The sequence below is a fragment of the Dryobates pubescens genome, chromosome 15, assembly GCF_014839835.1.
Source record: "Dryobates pubescens isolate bDryPub1 chromosome 15, bDryPub1.pri, whole genome shotgun sequence".
NCBI classification, from domain to species: domain Eukaryota; kingdom Metazoa; phylum Chordata; class Aves; order Piciformes; family Picidae; genus Dryobates; species Dryobates pubescens.
In genome coordinates this window covers 19,712,294-19,736,417 of record NC_071626.1, presented here as the reverse complement: position 1 = coordinate 19,736,417, position 24,124 = coordinate 19,712,294, and the positions used below count along the sequence as shown (strand labels likewise).

The following is a 24,124-nucleotide window of genomic DNA, read 5'->3' as shown; positions in this document are numbered from 1 at the left end:
ACACAGTTGTTTTACAGGAATTAAAGAAGTCCTTATGGTGGATGGATAAGCCAATTTAGGATAAAATAAGAAGCAGACTATACTTTGAACTGCTGTTTGAACAGAACCTTTTTGAAGAACTTAAAAAGTTCTGAGTTTTGTTGGTCTTTTTGTCTTCTTCCCTGCTTTTCTCTTTTCAGGCTTGTTTGGAAGCAAATAGTAAACAATGTGAGATCAGAGGCTTTTTTTGCAGCAATATTGACGTGAAATAGATCAGATTTGCACCACAGGTTTTTCTGGTTTATCAACATTACTCAAGATCTTGGATATTTGACGTGCATCTTAAGCTAAATCCTCCACTGACCAAATTCCAAATACCACACCAGATAGTTTATCAGTTGCAGTGGCCACCACTGTTATCCTCATCTCTTCTGAGCAGCTATAAATCCAAAAGGCTGCAAACGTAAGTATGAGCAAACACTGAGCTTTCCTCAAATGAATGTTCATGACACTTCCAGGCCATTCACTAAGTAATATTCCATCCATTGCACCACCTCTGCCTTTTTTTACTTAACAGGTGATTGATGAGGGGACTCCAGAGGAAGCTGCAGAATGTAGCCCCATAGAGATCTATCTCTGCTCTGAACTTTTGTCTTGGTTTCCACAAATCCTTGCCAGCTATTAGAGAACTTCCTTAATGTACTAGCGGTGATTCAAAGAAAATAGTTTCTCAGTGGCTCTCATGGCTGTTGAGACAAGCATTTCATCGAAGGAAAACCCATTGTCACTTCTTTTAGGAAGTCTGTGCACTTTTGCAATATTCCTATATTTTGAAAGCAATATATGTATATTTTATTTAAATAAAAAAAAAAAGAAGGCAAAAAGCTAGCTGATTCTCCTGGAAGCCCCACAAAATAGATGCCAGCTATTTTTTTGAGGTAGAAAGATTAGTGTTAGAGTTGACAAGACCTTAAAAATCTGAAAGAAGCTGGACCAGCACTGGCATTATAAACTGGGGAATTCCTACCCTGTGATCACCTGTTCAAACTATCAGGCAGCTCATATTTATCTCAGTTATGTTTTCTATCTAGAGGTAGATACATCCAGAGATTTACATGCTATGTATTTTTTAGTGATACATTTTGAAATCAAAAATTGGTCCATTTTACAGTAAGAACTGCTCAGAAATTGCTAAGTGCCTTTAGACTGTTCATCTGAGAGAGTGTCCTGATGATATAATAGTACTTAGCTCATACCATAGTGCTGCTGTCTTATGTTGGCCTGGCTGAGTGCATTATTTAAGTGTAAGAACAAGTTCTGCATATATGCTAGTCTGGTTTGACAGTAAGACTTAACAAAAATTAACTCTTGCCACTCCTTGAACATTTGAATGGCTTTCAGCAGATATTAAAGTTGTAGCAAATGTGTATTTTTAGGAAACAAAGATGCTAATTCCAAGAGAATGCTGAATAACTGGTTGAAACTCTTGAATTTGTATATCTTTTCAGCAATTTTTCTGTCTGTGAGTTTTATTCCAACCACATCCATTTCTTTACACAGGGAATATCTTGTTCTCTTTAATTGGAGCTGCACTTAGGCTCAGATCTGCAAGTGTTTAAAGTGAACAGTGACAGAGCCTAAGTGCCTAAATGAAATCTTGTGATCCCAAGAACCTCTCCTTAGCTTCTGTCTACCCTGATTGTGCCAAAACTTCCCAATTTCATGAGATCTTTTAACTTAAAATAAAGTGGACTCGGAAATGCTGCTATCTCGGTAGAAATGAGCAGTGTAGCATTTGTCTTCCTCAGAGATCTCTCTGGATCCACAAATTAAATGCTGCTCTGAGGGGCTTAGTCTCTCCTCTTGCCAAAGGGAAGTCAGATGTGTGATTCCCACTTCTGAGGAGAGTGACCTGATGGCCAGAATGTGGGAGAGTCTTGGATTGGCTGCGATCTGCAATGCTTTTAGTGGAATTGCTCAAACTGGCCGGAAAGAATAAAAGACTCATTTGGCTGCAGAAAGATATTTCTCTCCTAGCTTAATGAGTTCAGTAATTAAACGATTTTAATACTTCATACGTTGCTGTTTAATGTAAAATGAAGGAAGAGGCCACAGAAGAGAATCTGGAAGCTGGAGGACCATCTTCTTGGTTGTATACCTTATCTGCCTAGTGGGTTGTCATCATGCTGCTTAACTTTCCCATCAAAATGGGGGTTTCTGCATCTTGTAGCAATTTCTAGAGGGACTTCATGCATTTCACTGGTTGGTCATTGCAAATGCAACCCTGGTGCTTTGAGCAACGCTTTAGGAGCAGTAGGGTGCGAGTTTGTAGCCTTCAGGCAGAGGAGGGCCAGGCCTAGCTTCTCCATTTCTGGGCTGAAGTCAAGAATTCTTTCATTGAACTGTTATGTAGTGGGGCATGGAGAGCTGTAGGCATTGCCTTCTTCCTCCTCTGGGTCTAGTTACTGACACTCAGTTTTGGGTTGTGTTACAGGTGGGTGATGTTGTAAGGCCTATCAGCAGGGTGCCAACGGAGGCAGGAGCGACGGGGACTCTGCCCAGGTCAGCATGGCAGGGACTAGCAGCCAGGGCCTGACCCACCACCCCAGCCAGAACCAGGGAAGCTAGGGGACATCAGTGTAGGTGCTTCAGGCATGGGGCACCGCCCTGGAGCCAGGCTGAAGCCAGGTCAGGATGCGGTCTGTGAGAAGCTCGAGGCTAGCCCTGTGTGGCAACATTATGACAAGGGCTGATGGCCTTGGGTGACAGATAGTGTCCTGGGCTGTGAGTAGGGTGGAAGGGAGGCCTGGTGAGTGGCCAGGGCCCATTAGAGCTGGTGGTTCTCTCCAGACTGTAGTATCTATTGTTAGTCAGTAAGTCAGACCTGCTGCTCCACCAGATGAAAAAATGGTTCATTTCTTTCTGCTTTACATTTTCTGAACAGTCTAACGATAGGTTTGCTTTCACATCCTTTGAGATTAGTCTTTATTTCAGACAATGCTTTCAACACTAAAAGGGTCATAAAAATAGGCAGTTCATGAGAGCTTAGAAAGAAAAAACCTAATAGTCTCCCATCCTTCTCCCTCCCCCAAATTATTTGATAATGGAATGGGAAGCTTTCCCATAATCTTTTGCTTAAATTTTGCTAATATGAACCTGTCAAAGATCGTGGCATTTCCTTACTGTGTGATGTGAAGCCAGCTGGAACAAAATAATCCACACATTTTCCATCATCTTTGTATTCTGGTAGGAGCTTCTCCTTAGCAAAAATGAGAAAATACCTGTTATTCCTTCCTTGCTGTCTTGGTGGCCATGCTGAGGTACTTTTCTACTTGGCTGAAGTTTGGCTAAATCTGAATAAATGTGACCAAACCAAAAATAATGGGTTTTCTGCCTGGAACCCACACCCTTCTCTTATGGCAGTTGAAGAGGAAAGTAATTTAAGAAATGACACTTTCCTTTCCACTCACTGCCCCAAAGAATTAGGAACATTCTTCTTTTGGCTTGAAGATGCAGTGATTTGGATCTGTAAAAATACCTTCCTTCATCCTCAACCATACTCCTACAGAGAAAAGAATTACTGCTTTTACAGGAGCATGTGGACCTACTTACCAGAGAACATGAATGACTTGTAATGTTGTAATTGTTATTGTACTCTTCCTAATGAAAGCATCAACAAGGGTGGGCAGCCAGTGCAAAATATAGCCCCTCATCCCTTTGGTTTCCATGCCTAATGGCTCTGCAGTTGGAGGAAAGAATCTCTCCTGCTTCATTTTCCCATTTCCAGACTCTTTTGGTCTGCATTGCATCTGTTTTAAGCATTAATGTTTTGCATGTAACGTCTCTCAAAGTCTAATCCATTGCTATGGACCCACCTAGTGACGGCTTTATAGATTCTTTATATTCATTAAGACAACTGGCACTTATCTTTTTCTAATTTTTGTGAAGTTTGTGGGGGTTTTAGATGTTTGAAATGGATCACCGTACCCAGACTGAATGCTTTCTGTGAATACTTCTTTCATGCAGTTCTGTGTATTTAAACACTGAGAAAATAATGACACTTACATGGTTACCTGTGAATAAAGGCATAAGCACAAAGAGTATGATCATGCTGTTAGGGAGATGACTTCAAATATAACAGATATATTTTAGATCACTAGGAGTAAGAGTTGTCTGTAGTCTAAACGTGCAGAAACTTTTACTCACTGGTGGGGGAATGGAAATGCTCAGTCTCAGCTTCCAGTTTAGAACGATGCCATGAGACCTGTGTGTGTTGCTTTATGGGGATCCTATTCTGCATCATAACTGACCCTAAATGTGGTAAGTCTGAAAGCTTCTCTACATATGCAAACTGTAAAGAGCTGGGCAATATGCTATGGCTGTCAGCAATGATCTACTGCCTCATTGCTTTGTGCAGTGATCTATGAGACTTTTGGATGGCCAGACATGGCTCAGCAGCATCTGACTCTTCAGCAACTGATGCTGAATATCTGAAAGCCCTAGACAGATGCTCCTGGTTTATGCAAAGAATAACTATGGGGAGTCAGGCTAATGCAACAAAGATGCATGGGATTCACTGTCCACATGATGTTAAGCACATGTAATGGGTCTGCTGCCTTGGTACTACTCATGTAGTTAGGGGTGGGACTCCTGTCTCTTATTCCTGGTGAGTGTTGACCTGTGAATCTTAAATAGTCCAACAAATTGTTTATAAGAAGTTTGCTTACTGTAGTCCTTCCCATGTAGTATACTCATGTGTTATATGAATAACTGAATATTCATGTGTGAACAACCATTGTGGTACACACATTTTGTCTGTAGCAACCTTTAAAAACAGAGTACTAAGAATTTCTCATATAATATCTTGTATTTTAGGGATAGGTCCTGTTATAGGTTCTGTATGGATATCAGAGAGAGGGACAGGGAGACTCTGTGTGTGTAGCAGCAGTGAAAGCAGTGTTTGAAACTAAAATTCTAATGCAAGGAAATATTTTGTAAGAAGCATAGTTTCTAAAAGAAAAAAAAGATACCCTGTCATGTTTTGGTTAATGTTGAAGCTTTTTCATCCTGGTTTCACATGTCTTCTCTCCGTATGAATATAGTCAGGTGCTGCAGAGTAGTCACACAATAAACTCTGCAATCAGGCAGGATGTGGGATTATTACTGATACCCACAGTGTTTCTCCTTACACAGGCTAGTCCAACCATGTGCAGAGACCCTCTTACATGATGGCTTCATCTCACAAAATCCCTGCCCCACTTGCCTGATGCAGGAAGCTATAGTTCCCTCAACTTCAGAGAGCTCCTTTCATGCCTCCTTGACAAAGACAGGTTCTGATTTTATAGGTTTCCTTGGTAAATCAATATATGGTAAAAGTTTATTGACTCCTGAGGGCTTATTAAGTCTAGAGGATGGACTTGGTTCCAAGTTTCTTGAAGACTTTTTTTGCACCACCCAGCATGCAGTATGAGGGAAAGAAGTGTGTTATTGGAACAGGTATGGAGGATATGACGGTTGCTTGTTAGAAATGCAAGAGAACCCCATCCAAAGCAAGCACAGTGTCTTGAGGATGAGTTGATCTGAAATTGCAGAGAGTCAATTCAAATATTTTCTAAAAGGCTGTCCATGTACGTTGTTTTTCCCTCAGGACTGTAACACATAATAACAGTTAAGGCTTTTTCCCTTAGTATTGTACCACAGAATAATAGGTAAGGAGGAGAACAGGTTTGCTGAGAAAAATTATTTCCTTGTCATGTTCTATCACAGAAGACTTAAGAGGGAAATCTAACCTGTAGCCATTCTTTTGCAATATTAAAGATTAGCTACTGTCAAAGGAAAAGTAAGCACTAAACTCATCACAGAAAGAGCAACAGAGTACCAAGTAAAGTTAGACAGATCATAGCATGCTACTGAAAATTGATGGTGAGCTCAAATAAGGCTGCTAACTTAATATGGAGTCTTTCCTTTAATATTGGCTTCTAACCTGTAAGGTTGGAGAGAGCAATTTTTCTGCTTCTGTTTAATTGAACAGTAGAATTGATGCTGAGAATTAGTCTAATGAATTTTCCTTCCTTACTTGATAAATTGGTTGAAATAGTAATAAAAAATAAAATTAGGAGCCATATAGATGAGTATTGTGATACCATAGCTATCCATCATCATAGCTTTTGTAAAGAAAAATTATGTCTAATGATAATTCCTTGAGCTTGTCAACAAATAGTAAAAGAGAATCATTAGATTTATGTTTTTCCTTTAGAGAAAGGGTTGGGTTTTTTTGAAAGACCTGCAGAAGGGGCTATTAGAAAAGTGGTTGTGGAATAGGAGTACTTCCAAGAGTCAGATGATCCTCTGAGGAACAGAAGGCAAAACTCAGTACATTGTCAATGTTTGATATAGGAAAACTGCAAGGGGTATTCAAAGCCTGAGTGTTGTAGGTGTTGTCTCACCTTATGCATGTATCAATGAATTGAAAATGGCTGTGAGCAGTGGTACAGAAACATTTGTGTTTGAGGCAGAATTGTTCAGGTCAGGGCCAGAGAAGATAGCAGAGGACTCCATGCAGGAAGATGAGCAGATTGGCTACCCATGCGTGGTGTTGACACATGCAGAGTAGTGCACATCAGGCAGAAAAATGGATGTGACGATGCTGTCTGCTCCGTTCTAGCATAACTCTGACCGCTTGGCAGTGGAAGAGAAGATGACCTATGTTGTCTTACAGAATACTTAAAGGAGGTGGAATTATCCAAAGACAATATCCAGTTGTTGAAAACATAATAACAAATAATGCTGAAAATACCAGAGTGGCATGTCAGTAGCAAGCCCCTTCCTGTAATACTGAGTTATTTATGAGCTAGGCTACTTGATGAATGATGTAGAAGAAATGCAAAGAAAAGCAGAGCAAACGTTAATTTTGAATAGACTCTATGATAAAAAAGCTTTGAGACTGTTTAGAAAAAAATATAAATAATAAACCCAGGAGTTTATGAAATAAAAGAAGTGAAGATTGGTTACTCCTTTTTCCTTTTGCAATAATTACAAAACCAGAGAACCATTTAGTCAGATGAAAACAAACAAATACCAAATAGGAAACTTCATGCAGCTTGTAATTAATTTTTTGGTTAAGATTCTCAAAGTGTTTCCTTATAGAAATAAAAACACTCACATGTTTATCTCTGCAGTATGTGTCCCAATACAAGACTTTGAGGTTAGCCATGAAAAAGTTGCCTTTGCAGACTACAGCTCTAACAGGTGAAGTTCTCTAACACAGCAGGCTCTATATATCGGGTATAGCCTGTGTATCCAGGAGCTTCATCCAGGGGTGCCTGGACTTGCACTGATCAGCTGTGGTCCTCAGAGGGATGTCCAAGGACTTAGGGTGTGCCTTGGTTGGTACTTCATGGTATCAAACTTGGTAATGTGCTTGCCTGTTTTTCTGAAGTCATGTATATGCCAGAATTAAAGCAGCCAGCAGGAGCCGAAGGACAGGAATAAACTTCCCTCTCTCACAGAACACTTGTCTGGTCTGAGCCTCACTTGCTTTGAAACATCTAGGACATAATGTAGTGGAGAGCTGTCTCTTGTTGGGAAGCTGGCTGCAGTTTCTGTGTTTGAGGCAGAATTCTCACTTAAATACTATGATGATTTTTCAAACTATCATAAGAGAACTTGCATTTATTAAATGATCTGGTTGTTTTTTTCCATGCCAGTATACACAAGGCCTTGAAAACCCTGCCTGCTTTTTTTTTTTTCAGTGTCACAACCCACAAATCACACTAAAAACTGGGGGATTTTTAGAGCTTGTAGGTACAAAGCTTTGTATGGTTGCTTTTGTGCCAGAGGCCTGTCCTGACTGCATATAACAAGTTTGAACTTTGACTACGATATTGGGACCCCTCTGAGAAATGTATGGCAAGCTGCAAAAAAAAACCCCAAATGCAAACCAAAAACCCAAACAACAAAGAACCAAAAAGGGCAGTTAAAAAACAAACCCAAAGCCACAAATAAAAACAAACCAAAAACCCCTCAGCAAAACCAAAACAACAAACCCACCCAAACAGCCAAGGTAGGTGTCTGCCTCCTTTTATTTTCCACTTGATTTGCACTTCTGGAGACACCTGCTGCCATTCTAGTGCTTGCTGGGAATTCATTAGAAAACAAGTTTCACCTGTGACATTGTAGCATGTGAAATCTTTGCCCACGTTTTGTACCACATTGCTCTTAAGAAAGGGCAGTGGCTACATGCAATTATGAAGAGAGATGGTTGGCAGGATTGATTGTGTGGGGTCAAATGCTAAAAAGGTATGTATCTGATTTTTGTTTCTCAAAAAAGTGCTGAAAGTCCATCTCTGATACCTGAATGTGGCAACATTCACCGTTTCTTCATTTCAGCTTTTTTTTCTCTGTATGCCTCAGGCTGTTAACATGCAGAAGTTATCCAATTTATTTTATTTTATTTATTGGACAGAGGTCAGGCACTTCGTAAATTATGGACTGCATTCTCAGTGAATCAAAATATTTAGGTTGCTTGTGAGGTTTAGTCCTTGGCATCGTGTCACTAATTACTTTTACACAACCCTGAAATAATGGCAAAAGGAAAATGCATCAACAAAGAAAGAGAAATTAAACTTTGTAAAACAAAACAAAAGCCACATCAGAAATAGAAAGTGTTGTTTAAGGGGAAAAGCGGGTGACCAAATGTGCAGTCTGGATTCGGTACAATGTTATATGGCAAGAGAAGAGACGCTCAGCTTTGGATCCTCTCCAGGCAGAGGAGAATTTATGACATGAATTTTCTTTTATAAACATTCCTGAGAAACGTCTTTGTATTTTAATCTTAATGAATGTTTGTCTCAACCCAATGGTCTCTTGTTTTCCTTTATTGGTTGGTTGGCTGTGGGTTTTTTAGATCTCATTTCTGATTCTTTTATATTCTGAATAGACTTCAGTGACAGCTGTTGAAAATCTGTCTTGCTTAGAAGATAATTAATTGTGGAAGGTAGTCAACCCTGTACCTAGATAGCATTAGGGATTTTGAAGAGTGTCCCCAGATATTCGGATTTCCCCATACTCGTACTTCAGATTACTGCAGTAGTATTTTCTCAGTTTTCCTCCATACAAGGTGCAGAAGCATTCCTAGGGGCCTTCAGCATGCTACATAGGCAATGTTTCTAGCCCTTAGCTGTCCCATGTAATGAGAGCTGAGAAGCAAGAGTTAAGCCTCCATAGAAATGGCAATACCAACCAGGCATTGGTCTGTTTTATACTATACTTAGGCATTTATTTCTCTGTGAAATTGGCTGAATTGGAGTCTGTGTGTTGCAAGTAGAATTTCAGCTTTTTGCTTTGACAGAACCACATGACACTAGTTTTGCTTTTACTCAAAAATGGAAAATCACTCATAGAACTGCATCAGAGTGTCGTTAAAATGAATGAGTGTGGCATGCTTTTGTAACTTCATAAATGAAACATAGCTCTACGCACTGATTGATTGCTGTTTCGCTGTGCAAGGTATAAGATAGCAGCGTGGTTTATAACTCCATCCCTTACAGAGATGTGTTTAATGTCATTGGAATCATTGCTTAATTTACAGTAGGATCTTCCCAGTGACATGTCTAACAAATTGAATATCAGCAGAGTGCATTTGATAAACATTAATTCGTATTAATCTTATTGTAGACTGTATCTGTAAGGTAGGGGCCCCGTGTGTGGTACAGAGGAAAGGGAATATGTTTACGAATTTATTCTGAATTTCAAAACTGCACATTGCAGCATCTACATTTTGGAAACATTTACTAGATAGTGGTTACGTGAATTCTTTTGATTATACAGACTAAAAAAATGCATAAAATAGAGAAGCAATTTAGAGAGTATTAGAATATTACCTTTTGTGTGTGTGTGTTGTCTAATTACGATGACAGTCTAAACTGGTTCAGATAGAGGATGTTTCTTACAGAAGACATAAATCTTCACTGCTCTTCCAGTACAAAGTGAATAGAAATGGTAATGGTAATTGAAATTATTTTATACACTCACTTTTTCTCTAATCCAGTGTAGTATATAAACCAAAGAGCATCTATGAATTGAGCTGTATGTTAGTATCATGCCCACTGCCAAAGACCTCGATCTGGTTTGCTGAGTGTGGCTGTAGTCCTAGGGCAAAAGTGTCCTAAACAATTTGTAATAGCACTGAAAGACAATAGATGTGGTGTGGAGAATTTTTATTTCAAACACCAGAGCAAACCTCATGACCACAAGAAGGTTGGAATGCCTTTGCAAAACACAAGACTAGGTGCTGTGGATTATTCCAAAATACCTTTGCACTTTTAATGGATGCTTCTTTATATCAATCAATGGAAGCAAATCTATTTTAAAGCCAGCATCCTTGCTGCACAGGTAGGTAAAAACAGACTATAGGGAAAAAGCAGTCAGATTATAAATACAGAGACAAAATGTCATGATTCTAACCCTGTCCAATGAATAAGTTTCAAAAAGAGCATAGTTACTGGGGAAGTGATCAGAATATGATGATAAAACCTGCAAGAATCATGTTGGGAGACACACAGGAAGTCCCGCTGGGTTAAGCAGAAAGATCTCCATTTCAGTGAACTTGGAGTCAGGCTTGATGATTATTGTCTACTTTTAAAAACAGTGCTTTTAGGATACTTAGGCTCAGAAGCTTATATGTTTGGCTATAAAACTTCAGTTGCCTGTTCAGAAGAGACTTGATTTCTACCAACTACTCCTCCACACGTGCAGCAGGGGAAAAGGGAGGTAACTTCCTTTTGATGGGAGGTGGTTATCGGTATGAACCGAGTTAGGTTCATTGTCGGTTATATTGTGGCAGGCATTTACATGTTTGTAACAGTCATTGGAAATGACACCGAGGAAGAACATTCCTGCTGGCATTGTCATCCAGAGGCTAAGGATTGGATGGGCACTGACAGTAAGCAGGCCTGTCAGTCAGAAAGTAATCGGGCTGATCAGGATGGAGGCAGAGCAGGGAGAGTGCCTGCAAGGTGAGGCTGTGGGCTTCAGTCAGGACATTGCATTCCATGCAAAATAGCTGTAGTGAAAAAAAGAAGGGGGAGGGGAGGGGGGGAGTCTGAGAGCAACAGGCTCCTATTTTTCCTAACATTTTATGTTCAGAACCGTAACAAGAAACTGCAATTTTGAGATCCAGTTAGCCTCTTAAATCACTTCAAGCACAATTCCTATCCATGGACGTGCCTTCTATTTCTGTGACTATTTTTTTCTTAAACTGTCCACTTTTTACCTTTTTTTTTTTCACACTGTTTTTGTGCAGACCAAGACTTCTATAACAGACAACAAAGAGGCCCTGTAGCTAACTGACAGTATAGAGAAACAATAAGATCAGCTGTACTTAAAGGAATCAGAAGTAGGGATGGACATGATACAAAATCAGGAATATATCCTGTCTCTAATTTTTCTCCTTTTCATGATTAGAAGCTACTTATTGCCTAGATGTACAAATTCATTTTAAATGTGTTTACATACACTACTTTTATTTCTAAAACCCCCATTTATTTTATAGATAGTTTACATCTGGATTAACTTTGAGGTTCATTTACCCTGGCTGATGCATGCCAACATCCATTTAAAAAAATTATTAGGAGCTTTATTGTAATATTTAGTGACCCTGAGGGAAGTTTGAATTCAAATTTTAGATGAAAATTCCAATTTTTATTTTTTTTTCCTTAAGGGTAGTGTCAGTTCTCAGATGCAGATGGTAGGCCCTTGCTGAAATTGCAAGTAAGTAGCTGATAAATGAGGGCTTCCCACTTGCAAATGAGATGGTTTTACTTTTACTTGAAGAAATTCAGTAAATTGAAAAACTCTAAATAGCACAGAAATTGCAGTCCTCCAGACCGCCTTCTCCTTCTCGGATTTTGCTCTACTATATTCAGCACTCAGTTTTGCCAACACTGAACATGCCTGATGTGGCATTTACATTCTTTAAAAAAAGCATAGATTAGTTATATTTCTAAGAGTTAACTTCTTCTCTTGACACATGTACTTAATTCCCATTAATGGAAATGGCAGCTAGGCATGCACACTGAAAGGAAAAATCTGTTCCTAAGCATATGATCCAAACTGCATTGTAGCTAAACATTTCCATACTCTGAAGTAAGCACTCATTATTTGTGAGGTATTCTTCATAGTAAATGCATCAACGCCAGTCTATTCTCCTTCCATTCTCTTGCAACCTGTTCCAAAACACCCTTGCTTAGGAATCTTATGGATTTGTTCGTAATGCTGCAGTTGTTTTAGATGTGTGCCTGCAAAAGAAAATGCATTTAGGAACTTCAGAGTTTTACATATTTTCTGTAAGAATTTTCCAGTAAATCATTCTGTGGAACATCTTACATTTCCTTGGACTTTGGAGGTCTCTATTATTAAAACCTACAGTGGAAACAACAAAACCCAAAAAGCTTGCCTTTTCCCCCCCCCCCCCCTTTTTTTTTTCACAGCACTTCCTTTACTTACTGTACTGCAGTGGCTGCCAAAGGCACTAGGCTAAAGCGCTGTCGTTTGATGATTTAAAATAAATAAATGTTTTTAATGTAAAGTTTTCATTCTGCCAGCACGCTTTCATAAAGACGTGTGGATTCCATCTATGCAATATTCCAGAGCTGTGGCATTTCTTACTGGAGCTGGGTGGATAATTGATTTTTTTGGTTCACCTCTTGAACTGGAGAACCAGTATAGTGACAGAAATTTCAGTTAAGCAAAAAAAATTCAGATAGGAGTTTATAAATCTGGTTGCTTCCTTTCAGCCAAGTGAAAATCAGAGCTTTTTTGGTTAGTTCAACCCAAACTGTCCATTTTTACCTGGACTTGTTTATTTTGAGCACCTCTTAAAGCAAGCGATGCAAGAGAAATGGAACTTCACTGAACTGTTGGGGGAGGTGTGGAAGGAGGTTTCATTCTTCTCATCAGCTGGAGATAATTGTACGTATATCCTGACTTCTTCAGTTGAGAGGACTGAACTTGGATTTGCGAGGTTGCAAGTGGATTTTGTAACCACGGCCCTCGGGGTAAAAAAGGGCATCAGATCTTGCTGTTACCAGTCAAAAGTTTCAGAGCAAGATGAAATGCAATATGTTAAAAACTGGACAGTTGCATATTACATACATTATCTTCTTTCTCAGTCAGTGGTCATTTATCCCAGTTCCTTCTTTTTCCCACTTTCTGTCATGGTAGCAGCCTTTGTGATATGTCCTGGCAATTTCTAAAAACCAAGCCTTAATATGAAATGATTCGTAGAAAAGTTTTAACATTCTCTCAAACCATTTGTCTGACTTGCTTTCTCTCTCTTGTGATTGCAGCTGAACATACTACAAGAACATAATTTTATTGGTAAATCTGTGCAACAGACTGTTAATAATCTAATAATCCAGGCTGAAGGAGTGGGCTAGCAAGAACCTTATGAAGTTCAACGGGGACAAATGTAGGGTCTTGCACCTGGGAATACACCCAGGAATGCAGCTCAGACTTGGATCCACGTGGCTGGAGAGCAGCCCTGTGGAGAGGGACCTAGGGGTCTTGGTGGATAACAAGGTCAGCATGAGTGAACAGTGTTCTACAGTGGCAAATAAAGCCAACAGGGTGTTGGGTTGTATCAACAAGGGCATTGCCAGCAGAGATAAAGAAGTCTTTGCCCCACTCTACTCAGTGCTTGTCAGGCCACACCTGGAGTATTGCATGCAATTTTTGTCCCCACTGTACAAAAAAAGAGATGTGGACAGGCTAGAAAGTGTCCATAGAAGGACCATGAGAATGGTTGGAGGCCTGGAAGCCCTGCCAGGTGAAAAAAAGCTGAGAGAACTGGCTTTGTTCAGCCTTGAGAAGAGAAGGCTTAAAGCTACCAGGATGATGGAGACACCCTTTTTTTCAAGGAGTCCCATGGAATAGACAAGGGGTGATGGGTACAATTGGAATCCAGAAGAAAATTGTTTACAATGAGAACAGTTAGAGATTGGAATTGTCTCCCAGGGGAAGCAGTGGATTTGCCTACATGGGTCAGTTTTAAGACTCAGCTTGACAGAATGCTGGGCCATCTCATTTAAACTATGCTATCTTATAGAAAGGTTGGACCAGGTGATCCTTGGGGTCCCTTCCAACCTGCCATTCTGTGGTTCTGTGTAAGAACCATACAACGATAGAGTAATACAATACAATGTTAATGCAATAGTAACTCTTTTTAAACTCCTTTTTGGACCCAGCTCTATATAACCCCCACTCGGCTGGGAGAGGGAGCTTAGTAGCTACAGAAAACATAAAATGCAAGAAACAGGGAGGAAGAGGCAGGTACCTCAGCATGAAGTGTGTTTGCATAGATGTAAACTAAGGCAAGAGAAAAGAAGGATTCATGCTAGAAACATTCAGGGGAATGATCTCTACTTCCTTCCTTGCTTCCACATCCTCTCCCTTTCTTAGTTCTCCCTCCTGCTCAGCTATCTTTGTTTTCTCCCCTGGACATTTTTTTTTTCCTTTGCCCCACCCCCTGCTTTTTATTATGGTTCTTTGTACTTCTTCCTAGTTTAGCCAATATCCTCTTCCACAATTCCTGATGGTGATGGCAATGGCTCTGGTTTATAATCATATTCACTGAGAGCCAGCAACCAAGGAACCCTATTGTGTTAGGCATTACACCGGCTTGGAGGAGTATGTGATCATTGCCCTGGAAAAAGCTCCAATAGGAAACGATAAAGGAAGAGGTAAATACATGCGAACAGGTGAGAGAAGGACATGGTAGAAGAAGGGCAGTTGTGGAGTGGAGCATGAGTTTTGCATGGATATGAGGTTAGAGAGCCAAGTGGATCTATTGTGCAGTCAAAATGCAGAAGTAGTGCCCAAAGTGATGGAACTTTTTTGAATAAGAGGTGGTCGTAATTTTTCTCCAGATGGAGTTTTGGAGTGGCTTCTCTCTGCAAACTTCTCCCGAGGCCAAGTATGAGGAAACAGGGGAAGCAAAGCAAGGCATAGCAGAGAGGAACAGCATTTATGGATGGGCATCAAAGGGAAAATGAGACCAAGAAAAGGGGCCCTACAAATGTGAATAGAGCAATGAAGTATGTATTATCTGAACAGCAGATAAAAAAAATCAGACCTTTATGGAAAAAGTAGCTGAAATACATGTTTCAAGAGTGTAAGGGCTGTTGTCGACTGTGAGGCACATGAGATCTTTGGTTCTCATCTTTTTCCTGGAGCTGGCTAACTGTGTCAACTTGGGCAAGCTACTAAGCCTGCCTGCGTCTCAGTTTCCTTATTTGAGGCCAAATTCTCCTACTAAGTAGCCTCCTACTCCACACAGAGATTTACTGATTTGAATGGAGCCCCTGCAGAGTGAGATACTTTTCAATACAAATAAAGTTTTGGAATTGGCCCTAATTATATTTATTACCTGCAGAGGAGTAATGTGAGACTTAACGTGGTTTGGAGACCCTCAGATGAAAGAGAAAGTATTTGTAATTGTTCTTTTTAATCAGCTGCTGCCTTTTCAATGTCTACTTCATGGCTGTCCTAAAAGGGCTAGCGACTAAATAACAAATTAAAAATCCTTGTACATATGTGCATAGCTTTGTCAGACTCCTCTGAATGGGCCTCTGTGGAAAATATTATTTGCTAGGGGCTACTGAAGGAAGTCAGTTTACCCTGCCCCACAGTGAGGAGCCATTAGATCTACCTCATGCCAGAAGTTGACAGATTGTGTGCGACTCCGCTCTGAGCGCTGTGGTGGTGTAAGGCAGGCTGGAGGCAGCCTTCGCAGATCCTCTTTTATGAGCTGCAACGAAGGCGCCTTTGCAATCTTAGCTTCAGTGTTTTGTTTCCTCAATGGTCTAATGCTCTTTGGGGATGATGTGCATGAGTTGCAAGTGGGTTTGCTACTTGTGATTAAAATGATCATCCCAGACTTGTAGCTGATGATGTCTTTATGCCAACACTGGACTGATGCCCCTGTCTGAGCCTGCTGGTTTATAACATATGCATTGAGAGGGAAAGGGAGCAAATTAAACAATGTAGCTGTTGGATATTAATAAAAATAATAAGATTTTCTATTTGGATTTTATTTTTTTTTAAGCCAGTGGGCATGAAAACATTGAATGTTTTACGGCCTCTCTGGGCCAATATGTGTATGTATTTCAAAAAGTAAACTTGCTTTCTCTGTGTCCCTGGGAGGCAGGGATAAGAGTGGAAGAGAGGGGGCAGTGGACCTAATCAAATTGTTGTGGGGTCAAAACCTCGTGGTTTTTAAAGGCCCTTAATGTTGTCCAGCTGCAAATTAAAGAGGAAAAAAAAAGAGAAAGGAATTAGGGCTGTGGAACTGGAAAGAATGGAGTATAGATATGTGGTTGTGTGTGGGTGTGTGGGCTAAAGATCAGGGAGACCAGATTTTAATTCCCCCCCCCCCCCCTATTTTTATCCCCCACGCCCTTACTCTGGAGCTAATCCCGGGGGCTCGGACGGGATTTCCCCGCGGCGTTCTCGCGGCCGCTGCCCCCCTCTTCCCGCCGGGGCGGTCTGCGGTGTCCCCGGGCCGCCGGGGCGGGCGGGATGTGGGACTGTCCCCGCGTGTCAAAGGTCCATTACCTGATTGCCCTCCTCGTCTGCCAGATTTTTATCTAGATCACTGGAAGTGCCGCGGAGGCTGCGCTGCGACAACCAACCGGCCACCTTCTTATCGGGGGCTGTCTAGGCAGGGGAAATTAGGGAGATCCACGGCGGGAGAGATTCCTCTTGCTCGTCCGGGGTGGGGAGGAGGGTGGGGGTAAAAAGGAAACAAGAAAAGCCCTAGCAGAGGAACGGAAAGTTTATTTTGGTTGTTTGTGCGTGCGTGCCCGCTGTTCTGGCATGTGGCTACCTTTTTCCTCGCACAGAACGGGGCTGTTTGATGAAGTTTGGAGCTGAGGAAACTTAGGGTTTGTTGCCAGGACGGTTCGCAGTACTTTGTGGAGAGCAAGAGCTAACAGTGAGACCGACAGAGTGAGTGACAAGTTGTTTACAGGTTTCCTTGAAGGGGCCTCTGCTATATTTCAATCTGTCAAAGTTGCTTTTCTTCCCTCAGAACAATGCCTGATTGTTGTGCGGGGTGGTTTGGGTATTTGTTTCCCCCCCTCTCCCCAAAGAGAAAGAGGGAGAGAGAAAGCGAGAGAGCGGAGAGGGAAGGGGGGGTGGGGGGAGAGAGAGAGAAAGGAATGAAAATTCTTCGGAGCACAAATGCCTTTGGTAACATGTTTATGTGTCTAATCTCGCCCCCCCCCCCAACTCCGAGAGAGTTGATAACTGTTTCAATTTAATCACTCTGCTCTTGTTCTATCTTCTTTCTCCACTGATCTTCCTCAGCGCAGGGAATTTGCTCCTGGTTTGCCGTTTGAGGTGGATTGCCGGGCTTTTTGGGTTTTTGTGGTGGTGGTTAGTTTTTTTTGTCCCCCCCCCCCCTTTCCCCCAACAGCAGCCGCCTCTCCCCCTCCCTCCCCCCCCCCCTTCTCCCCCCCCCCCCCCCCCCCCCCCCCCCCCCCCCCCCCTCAGGTTTTAGGACATTGAAGGGCTTGACTTTCCCCGTTCTGCCGCCGTGGCGGCGGGAGAGCAGGACCGGCAGCGCGGGGACCGGCAGCGCGCGGCGGCTGCCCAGCGCCTCGCGGCCGCGGCGGGGGGGGGAGCTGCGCGAGCAGGCTGGCTCGCGGCGCGCTGCTGCCCCTTTAAGAGACTGGTCAAGGAGTCCTAGCTCTGAGCGAGCCGGGAGGGAGGGAGGGAGGGGAGGGGAGGGAGGGAGAGAGGGAGGGAGGCAGGCAGGCAGCGAGAGAGAGAGAGAGAGAAAATCAATCGGTTTTAGAAGGTTTGGACTCACTTGACAGGTTCAGTTGGAGGCGACCATAGGTGGCTGCTGTGACAAAGGGAAATTGTGCTTTTCCAGCATGCTAACTGACCCTGATTTACCTCAGGAGTTTGAAAGGTGAGTCGAGTTGTTGGGGCGGGGGGGCCGCTACCTTTTGCCTTGGGGGGTGTGCGTGTGTGTGCTACCTCCCCCCCCCCCCCCTTTTTTTTTTTTGTTTGTTTTGTGGCTTCTTGTTGTATTTTAAAATTATTTTTCTTTTTCTTTTTTTTTTTTTTTAACTGTATTTACATGAGCACGCGTGTTTGCGCGCCTGTGCGCGGCTGGGCTGCCCACGGTGCAGGCTCGCACGGACACACGGGGGACGGGCGCGCAACTCCGGCGCTTGGCGGCAGGCCGGGGAGATGCTCCTCCCGGTGTCCTGTGCCCCCACCCCCCCTATTCCTGGCGTTACCTTGGCTATTCAGACGGCGTGTCGGTGGGGTAGGGGCGGGGCGGGGGAGCCCCGTGCTTGCGGCGGGCGCCGCCGAGCCCCTCTCGCAGCCACCCCGGCGGAGCGCTCGCGGCGCGCAGCTCTTTTCCGCTGCGTCGGGGGCTGCGGTGCCCTCCTGCAGCCCACCATAACCGGCCCGCCGTGGTACACTGAGCGAGCTGCCTTCCCGGGCAGCACCTCCCCGCCCCTATCCGGGGACTCCCCGGTCGACAGAGGATGCCCGGTGGCGGGCGAAGCAGGGGGTTCAACTTCCAACCTCGCCCTCCCGTCAAACTTGGGAAGGCGCTCCGCCGAGCACATGATCTTTTGTTGATCTAGCAGGAGCGATTATTTTTAGGCAAGTTAATATCCCGGGCCTCTGTCAGGAGAACATCCTTCTGCCTGAGGACATGAGAAAAGGGAAAAAAAAGGAAAAAAGGGGGGGGGGGGGGGGGGGCAAAAAAAAAAAAAAAAAGTGAAACTCGTGCCTCCCAAGTTTTGGCCGCCGCCTGTCGCGGAGTATCAGGAGCGGGGTTTGGGTATGACGTAGGCGAGCCCCTCTCCCCCTGCCCGAAGCAGAAGCCTTCCCTGCTTGGAATTAAGTTTTTGCTGTCACTGGCGACGGCTGGTGACCTCCGATAGTTTCGTCTTTATTTCATATGATCTGGCGCACCTAAGAGATTTTGAAGCGTTTTCTCAGGCGTTTGTACACGGGTCCATTGATGATCTGGCATCCCTTCCCTCTGGCTTCATTTTTGAAGGTTATTAATAGTCACTTGTGCGGCTGCAGTAAACAATCCAAACTTTCATTTCTAAGTGGTAAATAAAAGAACGCCAGGATGCGCGTTACTTAGGTTTTTCTCATCTTCGTGAAAGCTACCTCCTGTATAAACATTTGGTTGTATCTGACTATGCAATACAAGCTAGGTGCTAGACCAGCTGGTTAAAAATATGCTAAGTCAAGCTGTTCATCGTTCAAACCTACTGAATTTGATAGTAAAGGCATAGAAAAGAAGACAAGATAAAAACATTTTAAGTGGGACGAGGAACACGCATGCAGAGAAAGGGAAGGAAAGAACGTTTGAATTAAAAGATCGGAGAAAAATAAAATAGGGAAATGCAGATTAGAACTATTTTAACGCTTGCTATTCTTATGCTGCAACTAGAACACTTCCTTACTAGAAAGTGGAATTGGCGTGATTGCAAGCTTGTTGTTAATACAATTAATTTTCCAGACCTGCTTGGAATACTTGGTGTTTATCTTTGGTTTATCATCAGTAACAGAACAAAATTGGTTTTGTTCACGTGCATTATATTAACTTAGCTCAACTACCTGAGGAAGTGGTTACTGTTTCTGCTGTTGAATCTGGTCTGTCATCATGATGATGCATTTGTCTTGTTCATACAATATAGTATTTCATAGGCTTCATTACGATCATGCATGTAAGTTTACAAAAGCAAGCGCTTTTGATTATTCTTTGAACTTTGTGATTAACTGAATACTTGTAAACTTTGTGAAGCAGAGCGAAGTCCTTTCATTTTTCCTGTTGGGGGACTTTCTGAAAAAATCTGAAGTCTGTCTGCAATATAAATATATCCATATAAATTTTATATATAAATAAATATTTGTGAACAAAACATCCTCCTCAGAAATGGAGCAAGCTTCTCCACTCTCCTCCCCCCTGCATACATTTCATTTTCAGAGATCCCAGCTTTGCTCTTGTAAACATTCTAGTTAAATAATCAATACGCTGCTCTCCTTTTGCTGTGCGGATAATAGCAAGCAGTAGAAATGGGAAGCAATAAAAACAAACCTCGGAACATGTAATTTATTTTTTTCTTTTTAAATTTCCCTTCTGAAGTTGAAATTGGTAATACAAACCAATATCTGTTAATCATTACCATTTGTTTACATTGTGTGTTTGACTACAGTTACACACACATACACAGATACTGTCCGTGTAATGTATGTGTTCATCAGAAAACAGCTATGAGGATGCACTTTCTCTTACACAGATGCACAGACCCTCACACACACATGCTCAGAGAGTTCATGTCTGTATGTGTGCATGATGCACAATTATTATTTTTAGACACTTATGGCAGATTATATTCTCACAATCTCGGTAAACAGAGTTCTTGGAGCACATTTCTGTAGTCGCTGGGGTCCAGCATGTTGGTTCTGCACGACCGACTTAATTTTTGTTATTACTGTCCATGTCCCACTACTCCCTTTTAAACTTGAATACAAATTACAGGGAGGCAAAGATTTATCAGGTGAAGTTGTTTGCAGTTCAGGTCTCAGAGGGTCTGTGTATATCTCAGGAGGTTACTCTTCTTTCCGTGTCATCTTTCCCGTGATGTTTCAGTGTATTCTAGTAAACTGCAAACAATTCAGAAACTTTCAGTCACCTCAACTGAAGGGATCTGGATCAAGGGGACTGCTCTTGTATGTCTGTGTCTATTATGAGGGACCATTTACGGTACACAGTTGGAATGAAAATGAATCCTCAGTGTCAGATGAATAAACATTCATTAATTCATTCAGCATCACTAGTAAATTGCAGTAGGTTTTGTGAATTAGCATGTATAATTAATTACCATACCAAAAATGTGAGGGTTTTCATCCTTTCCTGAGAAGCTGCTTGCATGTCTGTATTTCTGTTTGTGGCTGTTCGGCTACCTTATTGAGGAGCATCAGAATGCATACACTGAGGGGGATGATGTTTGCAGAAACGTAGGAAGAAATTATAACTGGGATCTGCTCCGTTTGTTATACAGGGAACGGATAACTTCTGTGATGTACTTCGTGGTCTACCTGTGGCACACTGAATTTGTTTTAAAGATCTCAAAAAGAGTAACTGTTTTGTTTGGGTTTTCTTCTTCCCTTTTTTTTAATTAAGATGAGCCATTATATTTGAATATAACAAGTATGGACACAATAGAAAGTTTACTTCATTGAAGAAAAGATAAAGGCAGTGTGGCCAGAAACATAGTGAACAGCTGTGAAATTTACAGAATGATAAAATCTCAGAAATGTTCAACATAAAGTTTTAATGTCTTAATAAAATCTGATAAATGAAAAATAGATAAAGTGACTGCTTAACAATGTCCCTAGTGTATGGAATGTCCTTAAACCCAAATTAATTACTGCATATTTACATTTCTCTGTAGACTGAGAGGCTGTGCTAGGCATCTGAACAGTGACATCCTTTATCTTTTCTTTCTCTTTCTCTTTTTCATTCTTCTCTTCTTCCTTTTTATTTTAAAAATGATTTTCAACATGCTAATTCAAGGAAAAGGGGTACGCAGTGTTTGTGGGAGGAAGAAGGATGGATTAGTGCTTCCATGGGGAAAAGAAGTAAGAGCTGGAAAAGACAAAAGGCGTGGATGGGAGCAGTAGGGATGGGGACAGTAGATCAGGTTTAACAGTTACAGTCGCTAGTTTTGTGCACTCAAAATGTTCTCTGTGTTAGTGAATAGCTTGTAGAAAGGAAAGGCTCAAGGATGTGTAAAGCAAGCCTCTGCTGGGAGGAAAAAAATATACTTAGCTGCTTAACTGCTGCACTGCACGAGTCATTTCAGACTCCCACTGAATTTATTTTGGGATTGTACCAACACTGTCAAATGGAGAAATCATTTTCCTAAAAGGAAACTTTGCGTATTCTGAAGTGCTTTTCTTAGCTAAAGTTACCCTAAAAGCTTTCTTCTTCTCCTGTGTTTGCTGAGAATTTTGGAGAAAGACTAACACCTTTCTATTACCCAGTTTGCTCAGAATTACGCTCCACTCTCCTAAAATCTACCTGTAGAAGTAAGAGTGATTATTCCTTCATTTAAAAGAAAACAATGAGATTTCTGTAATACTGGGCTGAATAGCTTTTACCTTCCACTGAGATGTTTTGATAAAAGGACTTTATTGCTTATGTTTGTAGTTCTAGGGATCTGGGATCTGGAGGATAAATACAGTGCCAGTTAAAAGTTTCAGATACCGTTTTTTTTGCAGTGACATGATTCAGTTTTTCAGAAATAAGGCAGAAGGAATGAATGCATTTGTAGACGACTCATTAATGTCCTGTGTGCGCTAATTTCATTTGTTGCGCTTATGCTTAGCGAGGAAGAAGTTGACTGTTACAGATGATAGATTTTAATGAACATCTCAATAATTTACCAGTTGCCTAAATTGTGCGCTAGACTCGGAAGGCAAAAGCCCAAATGAGAGAGCTGATGAGTGACACACCAGCCCGCACAATTCAACTGCTGTATTCATTGCATTTGAATCAAATCGGGAGTTTGGCATTACTAATTCTGGGTGGCTGGCTCATCATATGCATTCAAGGAGTTAATTAAAACACACACAAACACATACACACACTCTCCCACCAAGCATCTTGTGATGTTTATGTGCATAGTGTGTTTGATTGGTACCTTTAGATAGGAGAGGAATTGTTTTTCCTTCTCTTGCTGTCCAGAAATCTTAAATATACAACTAGTTTACAAAATATTTGCTACTTCTCAGGGAGCTTTTAACAACCATTTATGGCTTTATCATTTAGGAGGCATACATTACCTAGTTGAGTTACTTAAATGTGAAGCTCCCTGGAAGGATACCCATATGTCTGTGTGGTGTGATGTATCTGTAGCTGTAAAAAATGCACTTGTACAATGTTTATACAGGAAAAGGAGCATCTCCTCCTAAGGTAGATTTATAGTTTCTTCGTATGTGTTTCATACTATGCTTAAATCTCTTACTGTTGAATACCTGCATGTGTACGTGTCAGATACCTTTGCATTCGCAACTCTGGTAGAGGTGAGTCTTGACCTCCTCGTTGTGTTGGGGTTTATTTTATTATTTTTTTAAAATTAATTTCTTACTCAGGCCTTGGTACAGTATAATTGTATGTGGAGGGAAAAAACATGTCTTTAAGTTATACCTCTACACACTGGAAGTATTTAATACCTGGCAATTCTGCTACTGTAGTCGAGAAAGAAGCACTCAGAGCAATTAATCAATAGCTGTAGTATGTGTCTGCCTATGGCAAGGAGTTTAACAAGTAGGATTGTTAGAAGCAAAGTGCTTTTACTTTTTAAAGCATCTGTGGTTTTTAATTGAACTTGGAAAATGTATGAAGTCTTCTGTACTTCCTACAAAAGGTAGAATTGTGTTGAATTTGAGTATGATAGGAACTGCACTATAATTTAAGCAAATCCTCATCACGTTGTATCATCCAATTCATAACTGCTTGAACTTTTGAAACTGGTTGCGTTTTTTCTCTTGAGCTTTAGGCTTTGGGCAGTGGGCAAGTATGAGCAGTTGTGTGTGCTATATCTGATGAGGATACACAGTATTTGTACCTTTTGCATCTCCTTCCACAGGCCCTGCTGCTGTCAGAGGACCTAAAGTTTTCACCCACGCCTTTGCTGAGGGTTATGACGCTAGCCTGCAGTCTGCCACTCGTCTCACCTCTCCCACACCCTACCAAGGGGCTAACTTAGTCCCAGTGGCTTGTGCCTCGCCTGGGGCGGGGGCTGGGCTTTTCCTGTGGCCAGCGGGGAGCCCCTCACTATGCAGCCTCTGCGTGAGAGACGCTACTTGTCACCTCCGCACCAAGCCCAGCCTTCGCCAGCCTGAGGAGGCACAAGTCTAAAAGTTGTTCCTGAGCCTTCATGTCCCTGTGACAGTGTGAAGCTCTGCGCGCGCGCGGAGAGAGCAAATTTTGACAAGATTTTGGAAGAATTTTGATGAGCACTGCTCGCAGGGGCCATGGTACTTGAAGTGAAAGTAAGGAATGAATGGAAATTGTGAGATGTGCAATGGGAAT

The 24,124-nt window shown here is 41.9% G+C and overlaps 1 protein-coding gene across 5 annotated transcripts in view; it reads left to right on the top strand.

Annotated features, from left to right (window-relative positions):
- Positions 1-24,124, top strand: part of SOX5 (SRY-box transcription factor 5) — a 347,783-nt gene that overhangs the window by 29,142 nt on the left and 294,517 nt on the right. For 4 of the 5 annotated variants that reach the window (XM_054167737.1, XM_054167735.1, XM_054167736.1 and 1 more), the window contains exon 1: positions 17,793-17,953. The exons of the other annotated variant lie outside the window; for it this stretch is intronic. In XM_054167737.1, the coding sequence (XP_054023712.1) occupies positions 17,916-17,953 (38 nt within the window). In that variant the 5' untranslated portion in view covers positions 17,793-17,915. Of the gene's footprint in view, positions 1-17,792; positions 17,954-24,124 lie in introns of those variants that run through there. 5 annotated transcript variants of the gene reach the window in all.